This window comes from Aythya ferina (assembly GCF_964211825.1).
Source record: "Aythya ferina genome assembly, chromosome: 18".
NCBI lineage: Eukaryota > Metazoa > Chordata > Aves > Anseriformes > Anatidae > Aythya > Aythya ferina.
In genome coordinates, this window is record NC_140317.1 from 4,169,510 (window position 1) to 4,191,835 (window position 22,326).

The following is a 22,326-nucleotide window of genomic DNA, read 5'->3' on the forward strand; positions in this document are numbered from 1 at the left end:
GGGCTCTTTTTTTTTCCTGGGACGGGCGGATTCGGGGCTGCCTTTCATCCTGTTGCTGCAGATGGAGGAACGAGACAGCTGTTGAGCATTGCTCTGCCCATTAATTCGGGCACTGCTGCGCTGCAGACTTGTTTCATTTGATTTGAGACCACCAGCAGTTAGGCTGTGGCTGCCAAGCTCGTGTCAGGTGGCATTTAAACCGCGTTTAAAAGCTGTGTTTGCCGTGCCTTCTGGTACGTTTCCTTGTACAGCCACTTTTAAAGGCAGGGGTCCCCGCAGAGCTCTGATGTGCTTGATGGAGCTGCCTGAATCACGCCATCAACTCGTATTTCTTCTTTCTGTGCTGCCAAGTAGCATTCAGGTGGGTTGGTGAATGTTATAATCTTCCTAATGCCTGTAGTTGGTAGGGAGTTGGTAGTCCCATTATAGAGATGAGAAACTAAAGCACGGAGCAGCCTCTGATCCTCCTACTGTCACGCAGAAATCTGTGGCAGAAGGAGGAGCAGAATCCAGCTGCACCAACAGCCCAGATGCTCAGTCAAAAGATTATCCTTTATTGTGTGGGGAGAGGGAATGAGTAAGGGTGGAGGATTCAAGTACTTCGGGTCACTGGGTGAGCACTCTTGCAGAGCCAGGAAGCTGACCTCTAAAAGTAACCAGGTGAGCACCAAGAAAGACAAAAAGCCTAACAGAATCAGGGGTGTAGGTAATAAAAGGAAACCTTTGCCCAGAGTGACCAGTCTGTTGGCTTTGCTGGCTCCATCTCTATCGCTCCGCAGTGGATATTGGGTTTCAGACAGTCTGAGCACTACCTCAGCAGCCACAGCTGGGCAGACCTGCAGTGCACTGCTGTACGATTTGCTTCAGAACAAAAATAAATCCCTCCCTAGCACTAGCTGTCAGAAATATTGCCCTGAGAAATCGCATGCTTTTGTGTGTGTGTCTGCCACCTCCCTGATGGGACCGAAAAAAGCCCCACTGCGGATCCTGTTGTGCCTTCTCCTAAGCAAGAATCTGACTTTCCATAATGCAAATGCGTTTGGTGGAGTTATTCCTCCTCGTGTGGTTGTGAAGCTGTGAATAATGCTTGGATTTCAGGAGGTGTGATCTCTGAAGTAGATTAATAGCCTGCAAACTATTACTGTTAAATTAAAAACTGCCTTCGTGTTTCTGCTAGAGGAATGCAAAATAGCTCTCAGAAAAAGGCAGGACATTCTCCTGCCCAGTTTCCCACCTCCAAGTGTTTAAATCTGAAAAGCAGCTGAGCCAAAGAGTTAAAAAAGGGGCCTGGGGTGTGCAGCCTGGGGAGAAGGAAACAACCTGACAGTGCCTGGCAGGGGCTCTCCATCCCACTCTGAATCAGAGGTGGAATTGCAGTTATGAAAATTGAAGCTTCCAGCAAATCCTCTGCTTTCCGTTCCCTTATTTGTTTAAACAGCCCTTTTACAGGCAGTTATAGCGAAGTGCACAGCAGTCTGGGGGAGATCTCTTGCCTTTATTCTGCAAGAGACTGACTGCACAGAGGACAGGACAGGTCTACCACTCCGCTGGGTTCAATCAACGTGTCTGCGGAGCCAGTGGGAAGGGCGAATTTTGTAAAGCCAAGCATATTTGTGTGCTCCAGTATTGTTTAAAAAAGTCTTTGGCACATGTGATACAACAACTATGATATCAACACAGACTGATACAACAAATCAATGTGCTGCTGTGGCTGTCTAAGGGTTGTATGAAAACAAGAGGACTTCAGGACACTAATATTTCGTGTGAGAAGCAGGCAGGGCTAGGTGGTGATGCTCGGGGACCCCGAGCATTTCTCCCCTGCCCCACCCTGCTGCAGGGGGGGAAATCAGAAAATCAGGTCGATCTTTTCCTACCTATCCATCTGCAAACACTCAATCAGCTCACGAGGAAGGTAGAGGAAACGTTTCACTTTGAGCAAGGCAAGGCTATAGATGTAAACAAGCTCCTGGACTGGTCTGCATTTGCCAGCTTATTTCCCTGCATCAAACTGGGGAGGGCCAACCGAGGGGAGAAGGCAGCAAAAAGTCTCCTGACTCTGTGGCCCCACTGCTGGCTCTGAGCCGCTTCTGGTCTCTTTCCTGAAGAGCCAAAGCAGCTCTTCAAACCAAAGGGCAGCTGCTAGATCTAGCTCAGGTTCCCTTTCCTTGACATTTGCAGGCACGCTCAGCAGTAATTTAACATTTAGGACATTTACTGAAAGCAGAGAGAAGAGGAGCTCATTCGCTCATCTTTTCAGCCTCCTGTTCAGCCTTCAGCGCGTTCGTTCCTTCTAGAAAACAGCATCACGTGTACAGAAATACCTCCTGCTCCGGCTGCTTTTTCCTTAATGGCCATCCTGCAGATTACAGCCCTGAGAGAGGCACCATCAGGCAAGGCAGAGGGTAGCAATCATCCCACACTGACCCGGCCTCGGTCACACCTCTCGGGCTCCGGCTGTCACAGCTGGGGCCGGGTGAGCTCCAGAAGAGCCCTAAGTGCACTCACAGAGCCTCGTGTGCTCTCCGGGCCTCTCGGGGTAAAGGAGGAAGCAACTGCTCATTTTCTCCTCAGGACTTTTTCCCTTCAGGCATGGGCAAAAGGAAAGTACAGCCTTTTAAAAGGCCTCGTGATATCCATCAGGGCTTTGCTTTCACTGCAACCTGGAGTTCATTGCCTGTTTTTTTTCTTTTCTTCTTCTTCAGCAGAAGCCCCGTGCTGAATACGGGCAGCTGGGTGGGCTGGTGTTGTCTAGCTGTGTGTGCTTTGACTTGAAAGTTAGCAGATGAGTCTTTGAACGCGACTTTCCAAAGCAAAGATGTGAACGTTGGGGTTTTTAGTAATGAACTGACACCTCCGGTGAGTGGCCTTCTTCACCCCGGGGTGCTCACCTCCCGTTCTGTGGCAGGAAGAGCATTTGCAGCTGATGAAAGGCTGCAGGGATCCCTCTGGGACAGCTTCAGAGCGCCTCGCTTTGCCACGCGGAAAGGTTTACTTTGGGGCATCTGAAAAATGCCTCATTAGCAGCTGATGACTTAGCAGGGTAGATCTTGTTGCAAAAACCTACAGCTGCCCTTTGCGGGATCCCAGGGTGTCTTTTATTGCCTGTCCCTTTCTTTCTTTGGTTCCAAGTGCGTTCCCTTGATGCTCACCTACAGTTTTCTGAGTCACCACAGGCAGCCTCGCACTCACATTATTACAGTGTTTGTTTACCAGCCTGGCTCTGGCTGCCTGCTTCGCCAAATACTCCACGTTTTAAGCGTAAAGACGAGTGTTTGAAAATCTGCCCTTCCTGCTATGCTTCCTCCTCAGCCCTGCCACACTTTGCACTCGCCCTTCCTCACCTCCTCCATCTGCCTCGCTTTGTGCCTTCCTGCCCTTCCCTCGGATGAGCCTGCAGCAAAACCCTCCCAGCTGTGTGAAGGTGGGAGCAGGTGTGCAAGGATTGCAGGAACCTTTCTGATCCCCCCTGAATTTGCTCCCTTTTCCTGCTCGCTGCCTGCTGTGATGTTTCTCTTTGTAGGCAGCGTGTAGCTGCACTGGACGTTGGCGTTGAGCACAGCTTTCCCTTTTTGACCTTGCTTTTCAGTTCGAGTCCCCCTTACTCTTGCGTTTCAGTTTGTCTTTTATCTACCTGACTGCTTTCTTTGTGTTGAAAAGAAAGAGTAAATGCTGTTGTGGGTGCTTTGCTATGCCACAAACAGCCAGCAGCGAGCAACCTCCGTGTCCCTTGCTCGCCCCGCGTTGCACTCCTGCTTGCACCACTCCCTCGGTGCAGTGGCACACCCGATGCCAGCTATGCTGCCTGCCCTCTTCTCCTCTGGGAGCCTTTGGGAGATGTTTAGCCCTGTGCTGATGTTACCTGGGCTGCTTCCAAGAACAACACGGAACCGCTTCCTCTAGTCCTAAAACTGACACAAAGAATGAAAACTACAGCAGGATTATTTTTAGTGCTCTAAAACTGCAGCTAAAGCAGCAGTGCTGGACTCTGCGTGGCCAGAATTTGCTGTTTCCAATTGTCCTTGGTAGGTAGGGGTGTGTGTGTGATAGATGACAGTTTGGAGAGCAGCTCTCTGCCATTCCTTGACACCCCGATACAGTTCTGGGTTGGATCATCACTGCAAACGGGTTTGAAGTCTGAGGCTGGTTTCCAGTGAACGCTTATCACAAAACCACTCCGTTAAGGAACAGGAAGAAAAGTGCCAGTCAGAGCTGAGATGCGCTTGCAGAGCTGGCTGTGGATGCGTGCGGCTCCTGAGCTGCTGCAGTTTGAGACCGAGGTGGATTTTGCAGGGCTGGTAAGAGCTGGTGGCTGCCACAGCAGGAAAGGCTGCAGCTCCTGCCTCAGCTGGGTGTGCTGGGCTGTGTGGCACGCTGGGGGGGGCCGGAGGAGGAAGCTTCCTGCCTGCTTTGTGTTCGGTAGGTCTGTGCTCTGCAAACAGCGTGGTACACCTGAGCACTTCTATTGTGCAGGATATCCTATGTGCTATGCAGCGTCAGGGTGTTTGTATTAGAGCACAAAATGAAAACGAGAGCTTTGCTTGACCAGTGCCGTGGTATCTGCTGTAGCCACCTGCCTGCGTTTCCTTTTTGATTCACTTGCAGTGATCTGGTACCCCCAGTACCTCTCAGCAGTCTCAGTGATTTGAAAGGAAGGTAAATGCTTGTGTTCTTGCCCCAGAAAAGCAAGCATGTACCCCACTTTCTTGATAATAAGCAACTCAAATCAGTGTTGTCCAAACAGTACTCCCTTGGGTTACTGCCCCTTTGCTAAACAATGAAGCAGCAGTGCTTTGGACAGCACGTGCTTCCTTCAAGCCCAATTGCCTCCTCTGTATATTCTCACAATTCAGCACTAAAAACTCCAGGGCTTGCTCTTGTAAAACAGTTGATGCTGGAGTCGTGTCTCCTCCTGAACTGATGCACAACCAAGTACTTACCTCTGGGGAATTCTGCGTCAAAATAGCCACAGAGGCAGGATTTATAACCAAAAATGGTAATCAGCAGCTGAGGAAATCAGACCACTCTTGTTTAGAATTGCAGGTATTCTACTACTTTGTTGTTACTACTGTTAGCAAAGTCCATCCTCTGTCATTAAAAGTCTACCATGACCATCTGTGTTGTGCTGTCTGATCAGTCTCCCTTTGTATCGTTTCCAGCCTCTGCTGATTAGAATCTTGTTTTGCAGAAATGACTTTGTATTGTGCTTTGATAAAGTATTTATCTGACACAGTCAGGACTGGTTTGTTTACCTGATGCTATCTAGGTGCTCCAATTCCAGCCAGCAGTCTAAAGTTCACAGGAGGGAAGATGATTTCAGGGAAATGGAGAATCAGACCGGTGATGATCAGCAAGAGGCATTCACAATAATGTGCTCAGCCAGCCACTAGGAACAAGCCTGAAAAGAAAATAGGAAAGCACTGAGCAGTTTGTTTTTCTGTCTCTTCAGGATGAGATGACCTCAAGTTTGGGCCTTAGCACAAAGAAAGCCCTCACAATCCTGAGAGACCAGTTGTCAGCACTGCTGGAGGGGCATCAGAAGGAACGGAAGAAAGTAACTTCGTGGAAGGTGAGGCGCCAAACAGCACAAGGTTGGGTGCTCCCTCTCCCCTTCTCAAAGCAAAGCTGAGGATTAAGTGGAAGTTGGCTGTGTTCCCTCCCTGCCTGCTGCCGCAGAGTTTCCGGGTGTAGAAATGCTGAAGTCCTTGGGACCAGAGCAAGGAATTACCTAAGGGTATATTTCTCTCAGTGCTTTTCTCCTGATGGCTGGAGCTCTACAGGAGCTTAGCTTCAGCTGCAAAGGATCCAAGGGCTTCAAGAGCCACTGGTGGCAGCGTGCACAGGGGAGCCCTACCAGGTTGAGAGAAAGGGCTGTGGAACCCAACAGTCTCCCCTTGTCCCCTGAGATATCTGGCACCTACTGAATACAAAGTGCTAGTGTTTATTCACACTCCTTAAATGTTAAAAGTGTTTCTTTCTGAGTTAGTGACAACGAGGCAGCCTGGCACAGAAGCCTTTTCATTCTTCCAAGCAAGAGTAAAGATGAACGTGTTCACCCAGACTCCCTGAGCAACCTTTAGTGCTGTAGCATCCCCATAACTGCCCTGGGGTGCTCTCTATCATTCTAAGGGGGTTTACAAAGTTGTGTTCACCCTGCAGTGTCTGTTAACGGCTGCCTTGATCCATATTCTGCTTTTTGAAATGCCTGGCTCTGTATTCCACGAATGCTGACAGTTCTGCTGCTCTCCTTTTGTAGGAGGTGTGGAGGAGCAGTTTTCTGTACCATGGTAACCGTTGCTCCTGTTTCCACTGGCCTGGTGCATCTCTGATGCTTCTGGCAGTGCTGTTGCTGCTGTGCTGCTATGGGAGCCAGCCACAAGGGAGGTAAGCAGAAACATCATTTGCTGGTTGACTGAAGCAAAAGGTAGTTTTATATCCTCCCGGCACTGTGTATGGCTGCCATATCAGCCTCGTCCCTCGTTCTGTCTAAACGTTAGCATACTCATACTGGTAATTCTGTAGCTATCAGTCTCTTTCACAAAACTTCAGCCAAGTTAATTCTGCTTCTGATAGACCCAGAGATTGTTCTGTGGAGAGAATGAGATTTTCATTCTGCAGGGTTCCTAGATCTTGAAAAATCCTAAGACATTACAATTGTTCAGAAGGATTTTGAAACCGGAGAAGTCAGTGTCTCCTAAGAGAAGTTACTGTGCTGTCACATGAGCCATAGCACACTCGACTATTTGTAAAGGTATTTTTGAATCGAGACAGCTCTATTCAAACTTTTCTAGTGGCGTTATCCTAAAGAAGCGTGATCATAGCTTCTCTGCTTTTCTTTTTAAGCCATAATTCTGTGGGATGTAGGAATAAACAATTGAACAAGTGTGCATTTATCTCTGTGGGTGGCTGGCAGCGTGCTCTATTCATTTACTCAAACCTCATCTGCTTTCTCCTTTCTTCTGTTTTGCTGCGCAAAGCCAAGGTGCCGAGATAGTTAATGCACTGGCACTCTTCTTCCTTCTCCTCTTGGATCTCTTCATGATTGGGCGTCAAGAGAGGCTGAAGTGCAGAGAGGTGGAGAGGAGACTTCAGACGATCATTGATAAGATAAATGGTGAGTTCTTGTTCATCTGTCATTTGATTTTGTGTTCCCCGCACGTAGGATTTTTCTCCAAACCTGATCACATACGTTATTAATTGAGCTTACTAGCCTTGCCCTGCGTTACACAGGCTGTGAGAATTGTCCTACTCATGCCTGTCCTGTGGAATAGCTATTTTGAGCTGTCGTGGCCATGTGCTTCCAATCTGTGTGTTACCAGGTAGGCGTCTGTTATGTCTGTGCTTTGGAGTAATTCAAATCCCGAAAATCTTACAAAAATATATGCCTTGCAGCAGATGATGAGAGAAGAATACGTGGGGTTGTACCACAACATAGAACAGAAGGAAATAAATTGCTGTGCATGAGCATCTTCTCAACAGGGGCTTTTGAACTTGAGGAGGCAGTTCATTTCAGTGTGGCAGCTTTAAGGACAGCCTTTAGCTTTTCCATTGTGCAAGTATGTATCAAGGTTATGACTGTTTGGTGCTTTGTACAGGGTGGTGGTGGTGGGGAAAGCCATCAAGGAGAAACCGAAATGGTAAAAGATCAGGGAATGGACTGATCTTAGCCACTATAGGATGTGAATCGATGTATGATTGGCCCTTCCAGAAGTCCTACCACTTATTTCCTTCATGCTGTGTGCTTTCAGATACACTTGTCAAAGAGGTGAAATGGCCAGACTCCATGTACCCGGACCTCCACATGCCTTATGCCCCATCCTGGTCCCTCCACTGGGCCTACAGGGATGGGCACCTTGTCAACCTGCCTGTGAGCCTGCTGGTAGAAGGAGACGTCATTGCTTTGAGGCCAGGCCAGGAGTCGTTTGCTTCTCTGAGAGGAATTAAGGTAACTTGCTCGTCTTGGTTCCCTGGCCTGTGACATGTTTCCCAGGGTTTTCTTGCTAATACTCTAAGTCTTAGTGATTGATACTTCCAGCCTTGAAAATGCTTTAAAACTCCAGTTTAGTCAAAGAAAGCGCTTTGTTAGACAGACTGAATCTTCCCTAGAACACCCAAACTCAATGGACAGGAGATGCTAATGTGATACCAAAGTACCATATTTCCATCTCTTCCAGGTCAAGGGGGAAGTGTAATGTGCTGCTGACAATAAATGAAATAAATCTATCCAGTAGGATATGACATACAAAACCCCTACTTCGTCCTGTTTTTTATGTGGAGAAATAAAAATTTGTCTCTTAGCCTTCCCCTTACTACTGATTTATTATAAAAGAAGGTAATACAAAAAACCTGTAGTAGAAGTACATTAAGAAATCAATTACAAGATCTATGCAAAGATTTAGCTGCTTGAAGAAGCTCAGAAAAAAAGTAAAGCTTGAGATTTACCTTTGTTGTTTATTGTACCTTTCACTCCAAATGCTAATGTTCCTGAAATAGCCAGGTGTGCCTTCTCACTGCTTAAGGCTCACAAGCATTTAATTTTGTTTCAAGTTTGAAACAGAAGTTCAACTAATTAATTTTTGAGGGCTGAAAGAACTATGACAAATGCGTTGTGTCACTTGCAGTGGGAAGGATCCTGCTTAACTAAAAGTCCAGTGCCTCGAAGCAGGCTTCCACTGAGGCCCCAGCCGTGCAGCCTTTGGGCTCTCTGACTTCTTTTCTAGGATGATGAGCACATAGTTCTGGAGCCAGGAGATCTCTTTCCGCCTTTCTCACCTCCACCCTCCCCACGGGGAGAAGTGAAGAAGGGACCTCAGAATCCTCAGCTGTATCGTCTCTTCCGTGTCTTGAAGACCCCAATAATTGATAATGTCAGGTGAGTCTGACAGCTTGTCTAGGTCCTTGCTGCTGTCTCGTGTCAGGAAAGTAAGAGATTTTACCAGTCCAGTATAGGAATTTCCAAATATGTTGTGCTGTCTCTTTTACATCACCTGGGAATTCTAGAACTATAAGACTCTTACTGTCTGTCTTCAGTTGTCCTCCTTAGCTGATATTTAAAAGCATATATATTCAAAGTATTACTGTTCGGCTCATTACTTTTCAGCTAAATGTGAACAATGCAGGAAGGTCATAGATTTCATGCTTTTGATGGCTAGAAATGTGCGTGACACCAGATGAAACGGTTTTAAATCTTAGAGATTGAGACTGAGGATAGAGATTAATTGATAACTCTCTGGGCAGTGGCATCTTCTGTAAATCAAAGGCCAGGGCCCCGAGGCAATTATAAAATCAATGTGTCCATGTTAGCATGAAAGCAAACCACATTTTTGGAAAACAAGAAAAAGATGTTTGCTTTCCTAAAGCTCTTGAATCTTGGTTTCTTTTCTAAAGGTCCCCTTCATAGCATCGGTTGAACACAATTTTGTATCTGAGGAAGGTGCAGGGTTAGGACCTTGGCTGCTGAAATCTCAAGCTTTCTTTTCCATTTTTTCAGGTGGTGTCTGGAAATGGCATTGTCACGTCCTGTGACAGCCCTGGATAATGAGAGGTTCACTGTACAGTCAGTGATGCTGAAATACGCTGTCCCGATTGTACTGGTAGGTCTCATTTCAAGCTTTTGGTGTTGAAAATAGCCGTGTTTTGTCAGTAAAGGTGAAGAATTTGCAGCCATCAACAGGAAATTGTGTCCAGGTTCTATCTCATGCAGCTAACTAGCTGACTGTGTGTACGTTGGGTAGTTCAGAGGAGCAAAGATGCTGTGCTGTCTAGCAGTGAGTGGATGGAAGAACTGCAGCAGCAGACCAAGTATATCTTCTGTACTTTTTCCTAGTGCTGAGAATCTTACAAAGGAGAGAAAACTCCTTCCCTGTAAGTAGTGGTAATTTGCTGACAGCGTCATCTCTGAATTGCAGGCTGGCTTCCTGATTACCAATGCTGTGCGCTTCATTTTCAAAGCTCCTGGAATTGCTTCCTGGCAGTACACTCTTCTTCAGCTACAGGTAAAGGAGTGTGTTGAGCTCCGCTACACCTTTCCTCCTCAGAGCACCACTGTGACTGATTCATCAGCAACGTGCTTCATCCCATGCCAGCATCCTGTGCACACTGGATCCAAAAGCTCTGAGTGGAGCAAGACGATAACTCTACCTCGGCCATTCTTCCTAGACTGCTCTTTAATTTGTTTGCTCTCTCTCTTGCCATGTATGTATATGTCTGTGATACATTTTGCTTTTAAACTTTAAGAGCTTATGCCAAATTCAGCAGGAAAACCAGCTGCAAGTTAGTGTGATTTATTCATGTCCTGCTTCATTACAAACCCTTAAGTGTGCGTGTGTCTTCCCTTCTGTGCTTCTCCCTGCATTGCACTCCTTCCAGTGCAAGCTCTCCTCATACTTCCTGCTATTGCCTGTTACCTGTCCTCTCACAGAGGTGGAAAAGAGGTTGTGTGACAGATCTGACTTCTTGTTGTCTCTGTGCTTGATCATATTCCGGGATGTTTTCTTTTTTCAGGTGAATGGTGTCCTACCCATCCTTCCAATGCTCTTTCCTGTCCTGTGGATTCTTGCTACAGCCTTTGGAGAAGCCAGAGTCTTAGCCCAGATGAGCAAGGCCTCATCCACCTCACTGGTAGGTATCTCTCCACATCAAGCTACATCAGAGAAAAGGGCAGGAGATGAGAAGGGCTCTGTGAGGCGATCACAGTGAATTCAGCAGATGTATTCACATAATCATAAAACGTTGTTGGATCTTTGGGTATCCCAGCAATTTCCTCTTCCTGCAGCACCGTATGGCTTCTTGAACAGGTTTCAGTTTTTCAGCCTGTCTACAGATACGCCAAAGGTGATAGGAAGCTCCCGAGAATCCGTCACTCTCATCAAGACATATGGTTTCTATCAGCTAAATACAATCTGCTGGAGGAGTCAACGTGAAGATAAATGCCACGTGATGGCCACAACTAGGGAACATTTAGCTATGGAGAAGGAATGGGATACACAAGATCCTTCGCAATCCACTGTTATACCCTGTGGGCTGAGCAGCCTTCTCTTGAAGCCCTGGGGCTTGGCTTGCAGGCCTGGCCTTGCCAGTGGTCAGGGAGTAAGAGGAATTTCTGGTGATTGTGCTGTGTTGGGGACTGGAATTTGGTAGTCTGATGGATGTGTGATCCTGAACTAGATGTGCTGATGGGTGTCTCCTGTTCTTTCCCAGTGGCAGTGTTGGTGGGATGCACTGTGTTGTTTGTTTTCTCTGCTGCGTTCTGTTATGCCTGTGCTGGGACAGATTTTCTCTCTCCTTCATGTCCTTCCTTGGTCTCTGTGGCCCTGGGTATGTTTTCTGTTCATTCCCCAACGGGTTTTACATGACTAGACTACTGTGTCCTGAGAGAGAGGACACATGCTACCTCCCCCAATGAAGTGTTTGCCCCTTTACCATCTCTTTTCAGTGTTTTCTCTTCTTTACATTTTCCACCCACTCTCTGCATCACATTTTTCCTTCCTTGGAGCCTCCTCTTTCTCTACACACCTTGCTTTTTGGCTGGGAAAAGCCAGAAATTCTCAGCTTCTCTACTTCCTCATTCTCAACATACCCATTTGCCTTGTCACTCACATTTGCACCTTCCTTGTGTTCTTTCCTATCTTCTTTTTCTTGTCCAGGCAACTCACTCTGTCCAACCAGCTCTTTCTGTGACATCTCAAACACGATCCTCCGTCCTTGTTGCTGCAGAACAACCGTTGTGGTGTGTCTTGGTCATTCTCACTCTTGGCTAGGGCAGTCTTCTTTTGGCCTCTCTATTTCACTCCTTCCTTCTCTCTACCTTGTTCAAAATGTAGCAGGTAAGACCCTCTTCCTCTCCAATCACTTGGCCTGTGTGACACTCTTTTCCACTTTCTGCCCCCTCCTACCACGCTGAAGCTGTTTGATTGCCATTTTTTAAGGTCATAGGCAACCTGCGTGACTGGGTAGTCAGACATCCTGCATGGCACAAACCAGAGGCTTCCCCAGAGGAGCTTCTGCCTCAGGTTTCATTACTATAGCCAGACTACAGCAGCATTGCTTTTAGAAAGGGATTTGGTATTGGTTTGAAAATATTCATACTGCCTCTGATAGTTTTTTTTCAGTAATTATTTGCCTTCACTGCTAAAAATGGACATTCCATGTCAGAGTTTTTGTAGTATCTGATTTCCAGCCCTTAAAACTTTTAACATCCTTTGCCAAGTCAATAAAATTTCTATTCTGTGGTAGCTGCTCACGTTCCCTTTTACCATCTCTTTGGTTAACGGAACAGTTTTAGCACTTTGAGTCACTCTAAGCATATGTTCCAACTCTATAATCTTTTGTCTTTCCTCTTAGCTTTCTCCAGTGTTTCAGGATCACTGTAGAATTATGAATCTCCAAAAACCACAAATTCCAGCATCAGATGTGCTTGTGCTGAACTTTGGAATAATTTGGACTTTACGTTCCCTTGTTAATGGCACAAAGAATCATGTTAGATCTTTTAGCCACTGCTTTAAATGGCCATTTTTTTTCAGCTGATAATTTACAGAGTTACCGTGTTCTAAGCTAGAGTCTCATTCTGTATGCCCAACTTTCATCTTTGCTGCTAGGTGTGCAGACTTATTTTTGAACTTGTGGTATGCATTTTTTGCTTTTTTATGAAGCAGTCTGTATTGCTCTGTAACAATGATCTGTTCTTTTTGATATCAGACCCTTCCCCAATCTTTGTATAGTTTACAGTCCCTATCAGTAATTATTTTGTGTTTTATGTCAGGCTATTAATAACATAACTAGAATTTGGCCCTGCCTGAGCCAGTAACACATCCTATTGCAAATGATTCCTTAGTTTCTGTTCCATTTGGAGATACACCAGAAAGCCGAATTCTAATATACAGAATATGGGACCTGTTATTCTGGTGTCACTCTGGTTTTGCTAGAAAACCAATAAAGCCCTTTTTATCCAGTCAAAGTACCAAATGTACTACATCAGCAGCATTACTTTTATCAGTCAAATTTGTAATTCTATCAAAAAAAAAATCACAAGAGCATAATGAGATTTATTACCCATATGCTTGTGGTGTTTGGCGCTGATTGTATTATTCCACTTCTGTTCTTTTAATTTGAGCCTCATATCAGCTGCTCTGTTATTCTGTCTGAAATCAGTCTGTCTGGGGTCCTGTGGTAACTTGGTTTGTTCTACTTGCCCTGATTAGGTATTGGCACCACGTTAGCTTTCTTCCATTGTGCTGGGTCTTAATCCATGCTTCAAGACATATTCAAAACGAACAGTATCACTCAGAAAGTTGTCCAAGTGTGCTGGTTTAAAACAAATTTAGTTTCAGTAGCTAGTGTTAAAATGGAAAACATTTCATGGTTATTATATGGGATGATTATGTCACTGAATGAGGAATAGCACTGTTCAACACATCTGGTTGCCTGCGATACAATTTGCAATTTCACTGTCTATCAAGCAGTGGACTGGTGTACTTGTTCTTATTTTTATATTAACTTCTATTTCTGTTTTCACTCCCTCTCAAGACCAGACTTCTTTTTTTTTTTTTTTTTTTTTTTTTAATTATGGGATTGTTGCTTTTTAAATTTTAATAAAATATTTTTAAACAGTTCCTAGATATCCTTCATACTTTTCAGTTTAAATAATTTCTGATAGATTTGTCTTGTCTTTTTTTTAAAGCTATGTTAAAGTGATCCCTTCTAAAGTGCCAGACATATGCATTAGTATTTGGAGTATTGTTTTCTTTATATACAAATGGAATTGCTAAATTCACTTATGCCTATGAATCTACTTAAATTTAAACTGGTTTTCAAAATCACATCTACTTTGGAGTTCTTTTATGCTGGATGCACAGTTTTTCAGTTAGTAAATTTTGCAGTGTAATTCCAAGAACCCCATGATAGTGCTCTGCTCTAACTCATTTCTTTTCATTTCCTATCCACATCCCCTCATTCCTCTGTGTCTATTGTGTTCCAGGTACCTGCTTTTACAACCGCTCATCTAGCTCCTTTTTTTTTTTAACTGACTTGTATAGCTTAAAAACAGTTCAGTCAATACTGGCTCTTTCTATCTTAAAATAACCATCCAGAAAGAGCTTCCTCTGGATCTGATTGCTATTACTTTCTCTGTAGACATTTAGATAATGACTGTGTCGTTTGTGATGTACAGCACCAAACACTTTGTGCTTCACAAGTAGATAATGACATAGTCCATTGAAGACTTAATTGCTTTGAGGAATTATTGATCTGTCTTGGCATAGCAGTTCTGTCAGAGCAGGACTCCTGCTTTCTTCTCTCTGAAGGTGTAGTACTTAGGGAAGGATGTTCCTCATGACACATTTCTGAGCACGATTATAGTAACTGGTCTCTTCTCTTGCTGCAGCTTGCTAAGTTTTCAGAGGACACTCTCAGCAGCTACACAGAGATGGTATCTTCTCAGGTACTACTATTATGAATTGTTTTCTTCCAGCTTCACTGCAGAACTTCATGATATCCTTCCCCTTCCTGTCTGAACTCCTGCTTGTTCCTAGACCTTTTTTTGCTTGTGCGAGTTGTCCATTGTCACTCACTTGCTGCTTTAATTTGCTGTGCATGCAGGTTGCATGTCTTCCTCCTACATCCTCCCATGTAAATGCTGCTCTAGTGACCATAAATCGAGGTGACTTTGATACTGAATCCAGCTTTGCTTTTCTGAATATTGCAGATGGTTTGAAATAAACTTTTTTCTGTCCTGAAGAAAGTGCCTCTTTCAAGTCCTCCTGTTCCAGGAGTAAAATAAACTTTTTATGGTCTGTGTCAGAAAGAAGCGACCTATTTTGCTTATACCAGAAACACCTTCGAGACAAAAGTAAAGAATAGTGAGGATGGGGGTCAGCACCAAGATCAAATGCAGAACGGGGAGCATAGGATGTTCATGCTAAAAGTCTGATCCTGTTTCAGAGGCTTCTTAATGAGCTTAAGAACGTTACTAATGCTTCCAAATCTGGAACAAATAAACATTGAAAAGACCAGTTTTCAGGGGGAGGAACTGCATCTGGCCACTCTATAAATTGCATCACCCAGATTAAGCAGGTAGGTAGAGGAAAGACACTTTGCTGTCTAATCGGGCATTAAGATTCCCATTTCCATAAGGAGGCAGATGGACTCCAGGAGTGATTAAAAATCCCTGGATATTATAAGAATCAATTTACGTCCTGTTGTTCCCAGCTACATAGGGGAGTGCACATGGATACACATGCTTTCTTTCGTGAATATTTTGTTGTCTTTCTATGCCAGTCCATTTGGCCGAGCTGTTTTTCAGGTATTAAAAATGGGATTGATTTGAGCAGACCTTCCCAGTTTAAAAGATCCGCTTCTTTCCTTTTTGTATCTATGTAACAAGTTTTCTTGCAAGAAAATGGTTTAAACAAGAGTGTTTTTTTTCTTCTTTGATATAGCTCGTGATTGTTTGCATTTGGCCTTATGACTGTACTAACCCTGAGGATCTAAGGAACTAGATCTAAGGAGCTTTGGGGGGAAGTGCTCTTCAGTGACAGCATTCCAGAGCAACAGCTAAAAAGCAGAAAAATACCATTATAATGCAAACCTGGCTTTGCTGGCTTTAGGAGTGCCCAGAGAAAAAACATAGCTCTGGTGTTTGAACTGAGAGGCTTGCTCTGAAATGTTTTCATGTGGAAGATGTAGGGTGCCACTGTGACATTTTAATTTTGCAAAATATCTCCTTCCTTCTGCTTATTACCTCGTTGATTACAATTCATTTGTAATGATGCAGTAGTCAGGCCACCTTGGCTTCATTTCCAACATCACTTCCTCAGTAAGTAACCTTGGGAAAGTCACTTTACCACGCTGACTCCACTTACTCAATTTGCAGGGTGATGACCTTGATCTTAGGGCAGAGCATCCAATTCTTTGATCCAAGGAGATGAGGGTTAATTCAGGGAAAAATACCTAGAGGTAGCAGCTGATTCACTGCAAAAGAAATCCCTTCCAAATTCCTCCTGTGTTTTTGGATAGACAAAGGTAGTTTCAGTGAATTCTCAATTCAACAATCAGAATATTTCTTAGAATCCTTTGGAACGGGGAAGAAATGCCTTTCCCATGAGAACATCGGCGCCATATCAGTTAACTGGTTCCCACAGAGACCGATGTTTATCTTACAGTGTATCACTGTGCTGAACCTGAAAGCAGGTTATGTCGTACTCCTTTTCTTCCTTCTCTCCCCTTGTCTTCTCTGAATGAGCCTTTAACTGGCTGATGTCCTCTGCTTCCCTTGGCAGGAAATGATACGCTGCATCTGGAGCCACTTCCTCTGTGTTTTAAAAGGCAAATCCCCAACTCTGAGCTTCACTTCCAGCTTGCTCCACAGCCTGGGATCTGTCACTGTGAGTATTGCTGGGTTGTCAGAAGGAGAAGTCCTGCGTGGATGCTCTATTTGCATTGTTCATGCAATCCTTCCCTGAGCACAGACTATTAGTAATCCATTCACCATCAGAGACCTCTCAGGCACCTGTCTTTGTAGAAGAGCTTATAACTGTCTTCTCCAAGCAGCACATTCACAGGCTGAAACAATAGTTAGAGATACTCTGTGGCATCTAAAAGGATGTCTGTATGTTCTACAACCCTCTTCTGGTCCTGATAAGGTAACTGCTGAAACACGTAACTGCTTAAACAGGTTCAGCAGTTGTTCCCTTTCCATGGTTTCCATGCCTAGTTTTGCAATATCCTTAGATAGAATTGGTATTAAACAACCTATTGATCCTATTAGAGCAGGGAAATCTCAGGTTCTGCAGTTTCTTAAGACAGAAGGATGATGAAGATGATCTGTCATCCCATGTGTTTATTCAACTTCATGGTATTTGCAATTGCCTGTGACCACCAAGACATGTTTTCACTGAGATTTTACTTTCTTGGGGGTATTGTGGGTTGTTCTAGGTGCTCTGCTGTGTAGACAAGCAGGGGATTCTCTCCTGGCCAAACCCCAGCCCAGAGACTGTTCTGTTCTTCAGTGGGAAGGTGGAACCACCACATGATAGCCATGAAGACCTGACTGATGAGCTGTCTACGCGGTCCTTCTGCCACCCTGAGATGGAAGAGGAGGTGAGGGAAATGGAACCATAATGCAGTACGTTGGCTCTAAGCACAGCATGACTGACATGCAGTGTAGCATTGCAGAGGGAGCTCTTTGCCAGCAGAGAACTCCTGTGGCTGTAATTCTATGCTTAAAAGATTAAGAAGCAGCAAGGATGAGATCCTCTTCTACAGGAGCTGTAAAGCAGTGACTCTTCTTTCCTCTCTCTTCCCAGTTCAGTACATTTTGCTTATGAATTGACAGTGGTTCACGTTCAGCCACAGAATCAACACCGTTCATTTTGCTGGTTTCTTGCAGCCCCATGAAAGAGACGCTTTGCTCTCTGGCTCCCTGGCAGACGCAGTCCATGTGACCAATGAGCAAGAGAGGAACAACTGGGCTAGTGACCCTCCAAAGGCTCCCGACGCCCATGCCCACCGAAAGCCAAACAGCAGAAGCAAGCATCCCTCTGGGTCCAACGTGAGTTTTAGTAAGGACACAGAGGGTGGAGAGGAGGAGCATACTCAGGTAAGACATCTAGAAGGGGCACACAATTAGTCTGTCGTGGAGCTATAAGATAGACAAGCCTGTAGAGTCTCCTCTTTTGGGAATTTAAATGGGGAATTCCCTGTAAGATTCTGTACTCAAGCTGTATTCATTGTAACAACCACAATTTTCCTGTCCGCTGGACCAGGTTGCCGGTGACACTGAGGTGTTGGCTTGTGAGGCTGAAGATTTTGTGTGTGACTACCACCTTGAGATGCTGAGCCTGTCCCAGGACCAGCAGAACCCCTCCTGCATCCAGTTTGATGACTCCAACTGGCAGATGCACTTGAATTCCCTCAAGCCTCTGGGCCTGAACGTGCTGCTCAATCTCTGCAATGCCAGTGTGACAGAGCGTCTGTGCCGCTTCTCCGACCACCTCTGCAACATTGCCCTCCAGGAAACTCACAACGCCGTGCTGCCTGTCCATGTGCCCTGGGGCCTCTGTGAGCTTGCCAGGCTAATAGGTAAGGAGAAATTGGATGAACGGACGCAAAGAAATCAGAGCTGCCAATAGGCACTTAATCCTTAGAAAGCACAAGAGAAATATTTTCCAATTTCTTGTTGCTGAGAAGGTGGAATTACAGAGCTGATTCTGCCCCTGTTGGGTTGCCAAAAGAGTCTATTAAAGAGGCTGCTTTGGCAAGTTCAGACATTGTAGATTCTATCAAAGGAAAAAATTGTCATCAAAGATATTTCCAGCCAGCCCTGGCTAGACTTGGTGTTCTTCTGGCTCAAGTCTGACAATCTTATCTGGAGACAAGAACAGCTACTAAAGGATGGATGGCTGCCCTGTCTTTACCAGGATGCTTTACCAGGAGATTGGGTGTAAATGATGTGTAGTACCTCAGCTTTTCTTATGGATGGGAAAACCAAGGAATAGAAGAGGTAAAAGGTTAGAGGCAGCACTAGAATTAAAATGTGAAAGCTCTTGAACTCACTTCTATGCTTGTTCTTCAGTGTCACTGTTCCTTTCTTCAATGAACCAGAAGCATGGAAGCTCTAATTACTAGTAACATCTAGTCCTTTTGAATATTTTTCAATACAGATCTTGAACCATCTTGGTGCAGATGCACAGAGAGCACAACTTACCTATCTGTTTATGGGGTAATGTCAGAATGAGAGCAGGCAAGATGGATGGCAAAGAAGAGGAGAGGACCTTTCTTTTGATTTGGTTACAGTCTCACTTTTCTCCTCCTTGCATTTACGTTTCAGGTTTCACACCAGGTGCTAAAGATCTTTTCAAGCAGGAGAACTATTTGGCCTTGTACCGCTTGCCAAGTGATGAGATGGTTAAGGAGACGATGCTGGGGAAGCTTTCATCAATTACCAAGAGGAGACCACCGCTGAGCCACATGATTAACCTGTTCGTGAAGGACACCACTACCAGTAAGGCTGCCTCTTTCTTTGGGCATCCAAAGAGGGGTTGGGAGATGTGCAGATGGGCATGGTGAGATCTTAAAGCACTTCAGCAAGATTTAAAAGCTTGTCTGTCAAGGCTCTTAGTCGCTTCTTAATATCTTAAATCGACTGAACCTGGCTCTCTGGAGTTGGCATATGTTCAATATTGAACCTGAAATATGACTACTATGTTGGCCCCAAATTTACCAAGTAAACCGGCTTCTCTTGCCTATTTCTTCTTAAATTTGTGTCTTAATTTAGGAGGAGCTTTTTTCATTTGCCCCATTTGCTGCTATCTTACCTTTGTGAGCAAGAATTTTTCTGATGCTAATTCTTTCTTAGTGTAGCTGAAAAACCTTTAATGTTGCCTCATTTCAACTCCTTATCCTCATTTTTAAACGGTTTAGTTCAGAGGCTGGAGCTCAGACGAATACGAGTGTGACCTGGATTATTCTGTCTAGAGTAAATTCTAAGAGGAATTTTGCCAGTGAGGTTATTTAACCACTGGAACACCTCTCACATGAGAGTTTTGGCCCTTGAAACTTTCTAAAATGTGTGCAACCAGAAATAATGGATTATGCAGCTATTATGTGAAATCAAATACTGTATTTGCACAGTCGGAACAGATGATCCTACCTAACCTCTCCTGATTCAGTATTTGTGAATAAATCTTTGAATCCACCCACTCCCATGACATGCTGAAGTCAAAGGGAGATACATAAATTCTACAGCTGTAGCAGAAATAGGAGGTAGCTTATCTGCATGTTTCCTTACTATTTTGTTGAAGTACGTGCCTCACCATCTGGCAGCATTCATCCCAAAACCATAGTAACCACATGGAAATGAGGGGCTCACCAGCGTCCTTGGTGGAGTAAAATGGCTTGGTACTGTCTCTGTCTACCCTTGCTGCAGCTTCATTCTTAGATATATATATTTTTTTTGTTCTGTCTCATTGGCTCATCTCTAGAGGCTTGGTTCTTCCTAACGAGTTCCAGCAGTCATAAATGGATACTTGTCCTCCCTGTCTGTTCATGAGCTCTCTCCCTTGAGAAGAAATTCTGGCCTTTAAGTTCGTGATTTAGGGAGGGAAGAGGCTGAGCTCACTTTGCTGGCAACAACAGCTGAACGAGCTCCCTCCATGCTATGGAGCATACTGTCACTTACCCCTTAGAGGGACTGTTATGTGGGACACTGTTGATGCTGAAGGGGAATCCTATAGGAAACGGATTGCAGTTGCTGTCAGGCAGAAATGTAGGTATGTGCACGTGTGTGGTCATCTGCAAGTTCTTGCTCCGTGTCCAGGCCATAAATATTGCATGAATCAATGAACATGTTTTGTTTTCTCTTTCCCAACAAGGACTATCTGACTGCAGGACCAAGGTGGGAAGGATTAGGTGTTTATACAATAAAATTAACCAGAGCCCCACACAAGTACTCCTTTGTGTCCCTGAAACAGGCTCAGTCTTTCACACACAGCTCCTATTTGTCTTGGAGGTTTGTTATGCTGATAAACTTGGCGTGCGATGACTATTTATAGCAGAAAGCAGAGAGCTGCTGTGTTTTGGAAAATCCTCTGGTGTTCCTGAAGGTCCCTGCCTGATTTGTGCGAGTGGATATTCTTGGCTCTTGATTTTACCAGCTAGTGTGAGCATTTGCAGTCAGCAACAATGCCTCCAAGAGGCCTTGGGGCTCATTTTTCTTGGCAGTGATGTTTTTTTCATTAGATCAGCTTTGAAGCTGTTGGGGGCAAAGTCACAGAGCAGCTGGAGGAGGGAACCTAGACAGTGAAGTCTACGTGCGCGCAATGTTAATGTATCAGTGCAAATGAAAGGGAACAGGAAGGGTAGAGGGGAGACAGCCTGACACACTTTGTGTCCTGTGCCTGGGACCTGCATCAGACAAGTAGCATCACACACCTTCAAGAAACACTTAACACCTCAACCTACAAGAGGGAACGAACGATTTTCAGACTGCATTAAAAAGTAAAGTAGTGTAAGGAAAAAATAGTACAAACTGTGAGATCTGTTGATTTTCAGTTCTTCCCTGATCACAACGTGAGTTGTTTTTTAGTATGCTTTGCTGAACTTTTGACCCATCCTGATTTAACTCACTTTCAGGACCCTTTGTGGAAAAGGCTGCTACCTAATGCTGCCAGTCACGCTGTTAAATTATCTTCTCTACTTGAAAAGAAGCTATTCAGGAATGGCTGTTACCCTTTAGATTCACTACTGGCCCAGCGCTTTCCATTTCAGGCAGACTTTGACCCCATAGACTCATCACCGGTGTTGATACTCTCATGAGAACAAGCACACAAGAATATATTTTCTTCTTCCATTGGATGCAGGAGCAAGGTTTTTCCCCACCTTCTGTAGGACTGGGATTAACACAACATAAGAAAAGAATAGGAGCTGACTACCTGGGTCACATTTTATCACAGCCTTGTTTGAATTCCCAGTTGGACACAAATAGCAGCTGAACACATACATTCAAGACATCCAGTCTTGAATAATTTCTTGACAGGGACTGAAGACTTTCAACAGAGGAATGTGCGTACCTGGAGTGGATCAAGGCAGTTGGTGGGAGCACTGTTTTGACAAATAAAGGAGCAGTTGTTATGAGAACTCTTGCCTGGGATCCTGTATGGGTGATGCTGACTCATTCCATATTCCATACCATGTTCTTCCATATTTCAGGCACTGAACAGATGTTTTCTCATGGGACAGCTGACATCATCCTTGAGGCCTGCACAGACTTTTGGGATGGTACCGATATCTACCCCCTCTCTGGCTCTGACAGGTGGGCAGCTTTGTCATTTGGTGTGTTCAGGAACTGCTGCAAAATTGCAGAGGGAACGTGGCCACTCTATTAAAATTCCCTTTACTGGTGCTTATGCTATTTAATAGAAGCTTGAAGTAGGTTATGAACATAAGCTGTCTCTGCTTATAATTATTATAATCATAGCAGTGCAAGAGATTAGATGTCAAGAAGTAATCTGTACCGTATCTGTTAACATATTAGCCTCTTATAAGTGGAGCCTGACTGTACCATGTAGCAGGACAATGGATTATAATCGGAGCATTTGATGGTGGCAGGGAATTGTTTTCTTATTCAAGAAATATCTTACATGAAATGCAAAGTGATCAATTCTGCCTACCGTTGACACCTTTAAACCAGTCCTCCACAACACATCACACCCATTTAGGCCTGTTGTAGCTGTCCAGCATCTGACAGCGTCTGTTGCACATTTATCTATAGGCTAAATTTCTGTTCTTTGTAGCAGAACAGACAAACCAGTCATATTTAGTTTCACTAAATATCAG

The 22,326-nt window shown here is 44.6% G+C and overlaps 1 protein-coding gene across 6 annotated transcripts in view; it reads left to right on the forward strand.

The window, feature by feature from the left end:
• Positions 1-22,326, forward strand: part of TMEM94 (transmembrane protein 94) — a 51,787-nt gene that overhangs the window by 14,078 nt on the left and 15,383 nt on the right. For 4 of the 6 annotated variants that reach the window (XM_084492039.1, XM_084492040.1, XM_084492042.1 and 1 more), the window contains 15 exons: positions 5,447-5,566; positions 6,254-6,381; positions 6,975-7,111; positions 7,746-7,942; positions 8,718-8,869; positions 9,488-9,590; positions 9,906-9,992; positions 10,501-10,617; positions 14,378-14,434; positions 16,272-16,376; positions 16,927-17,091; positions 17,381-17,590; positions 17,757-18,072; positions 18,821-18,994; positions 21,700-21,802. In XM_084492039.1, coding sequence (XP_084348165.1) covers positions 5,447-5,566; positions 6,254-6,381; positions 6,975-7,111; positions 7,746-7,942; positions 8,718-8,869; positions 9,488-9,590; positions 9,906-9,992; positions 10,501-10,617; positions 14,378-14,434; positions 16,272-16,376; positions 16,927-17,091; positions 17,381-17,590; positions 17,757-18,072; positions 18,821-18,994; positions 21,700-21,802 — 2,171 coding nt within the window. Of the gene's footprint in view, positions 1-5,446; positions 5,567-6,253; positions 6,382-6,974; positions 7,112-7,389; positions 7,554-7,745; positions 7,943-8,717; positions 8,870-9,487; positions 9,591-9,905; positions 9,993-10,500; positions 10,618-14,377; positions 14,435-16,271; positions 16,377-16,926; positions 17,092-17,380; positions 17,591-17,756; positions 18,073-18,820; positions 18,995-21,699; positions 21,803-22,326 lie in introns of those variants that run through there. The other 2 variants (XM_084492041.1, XM_084492043.1) reach the window with 2 other exon arrangements.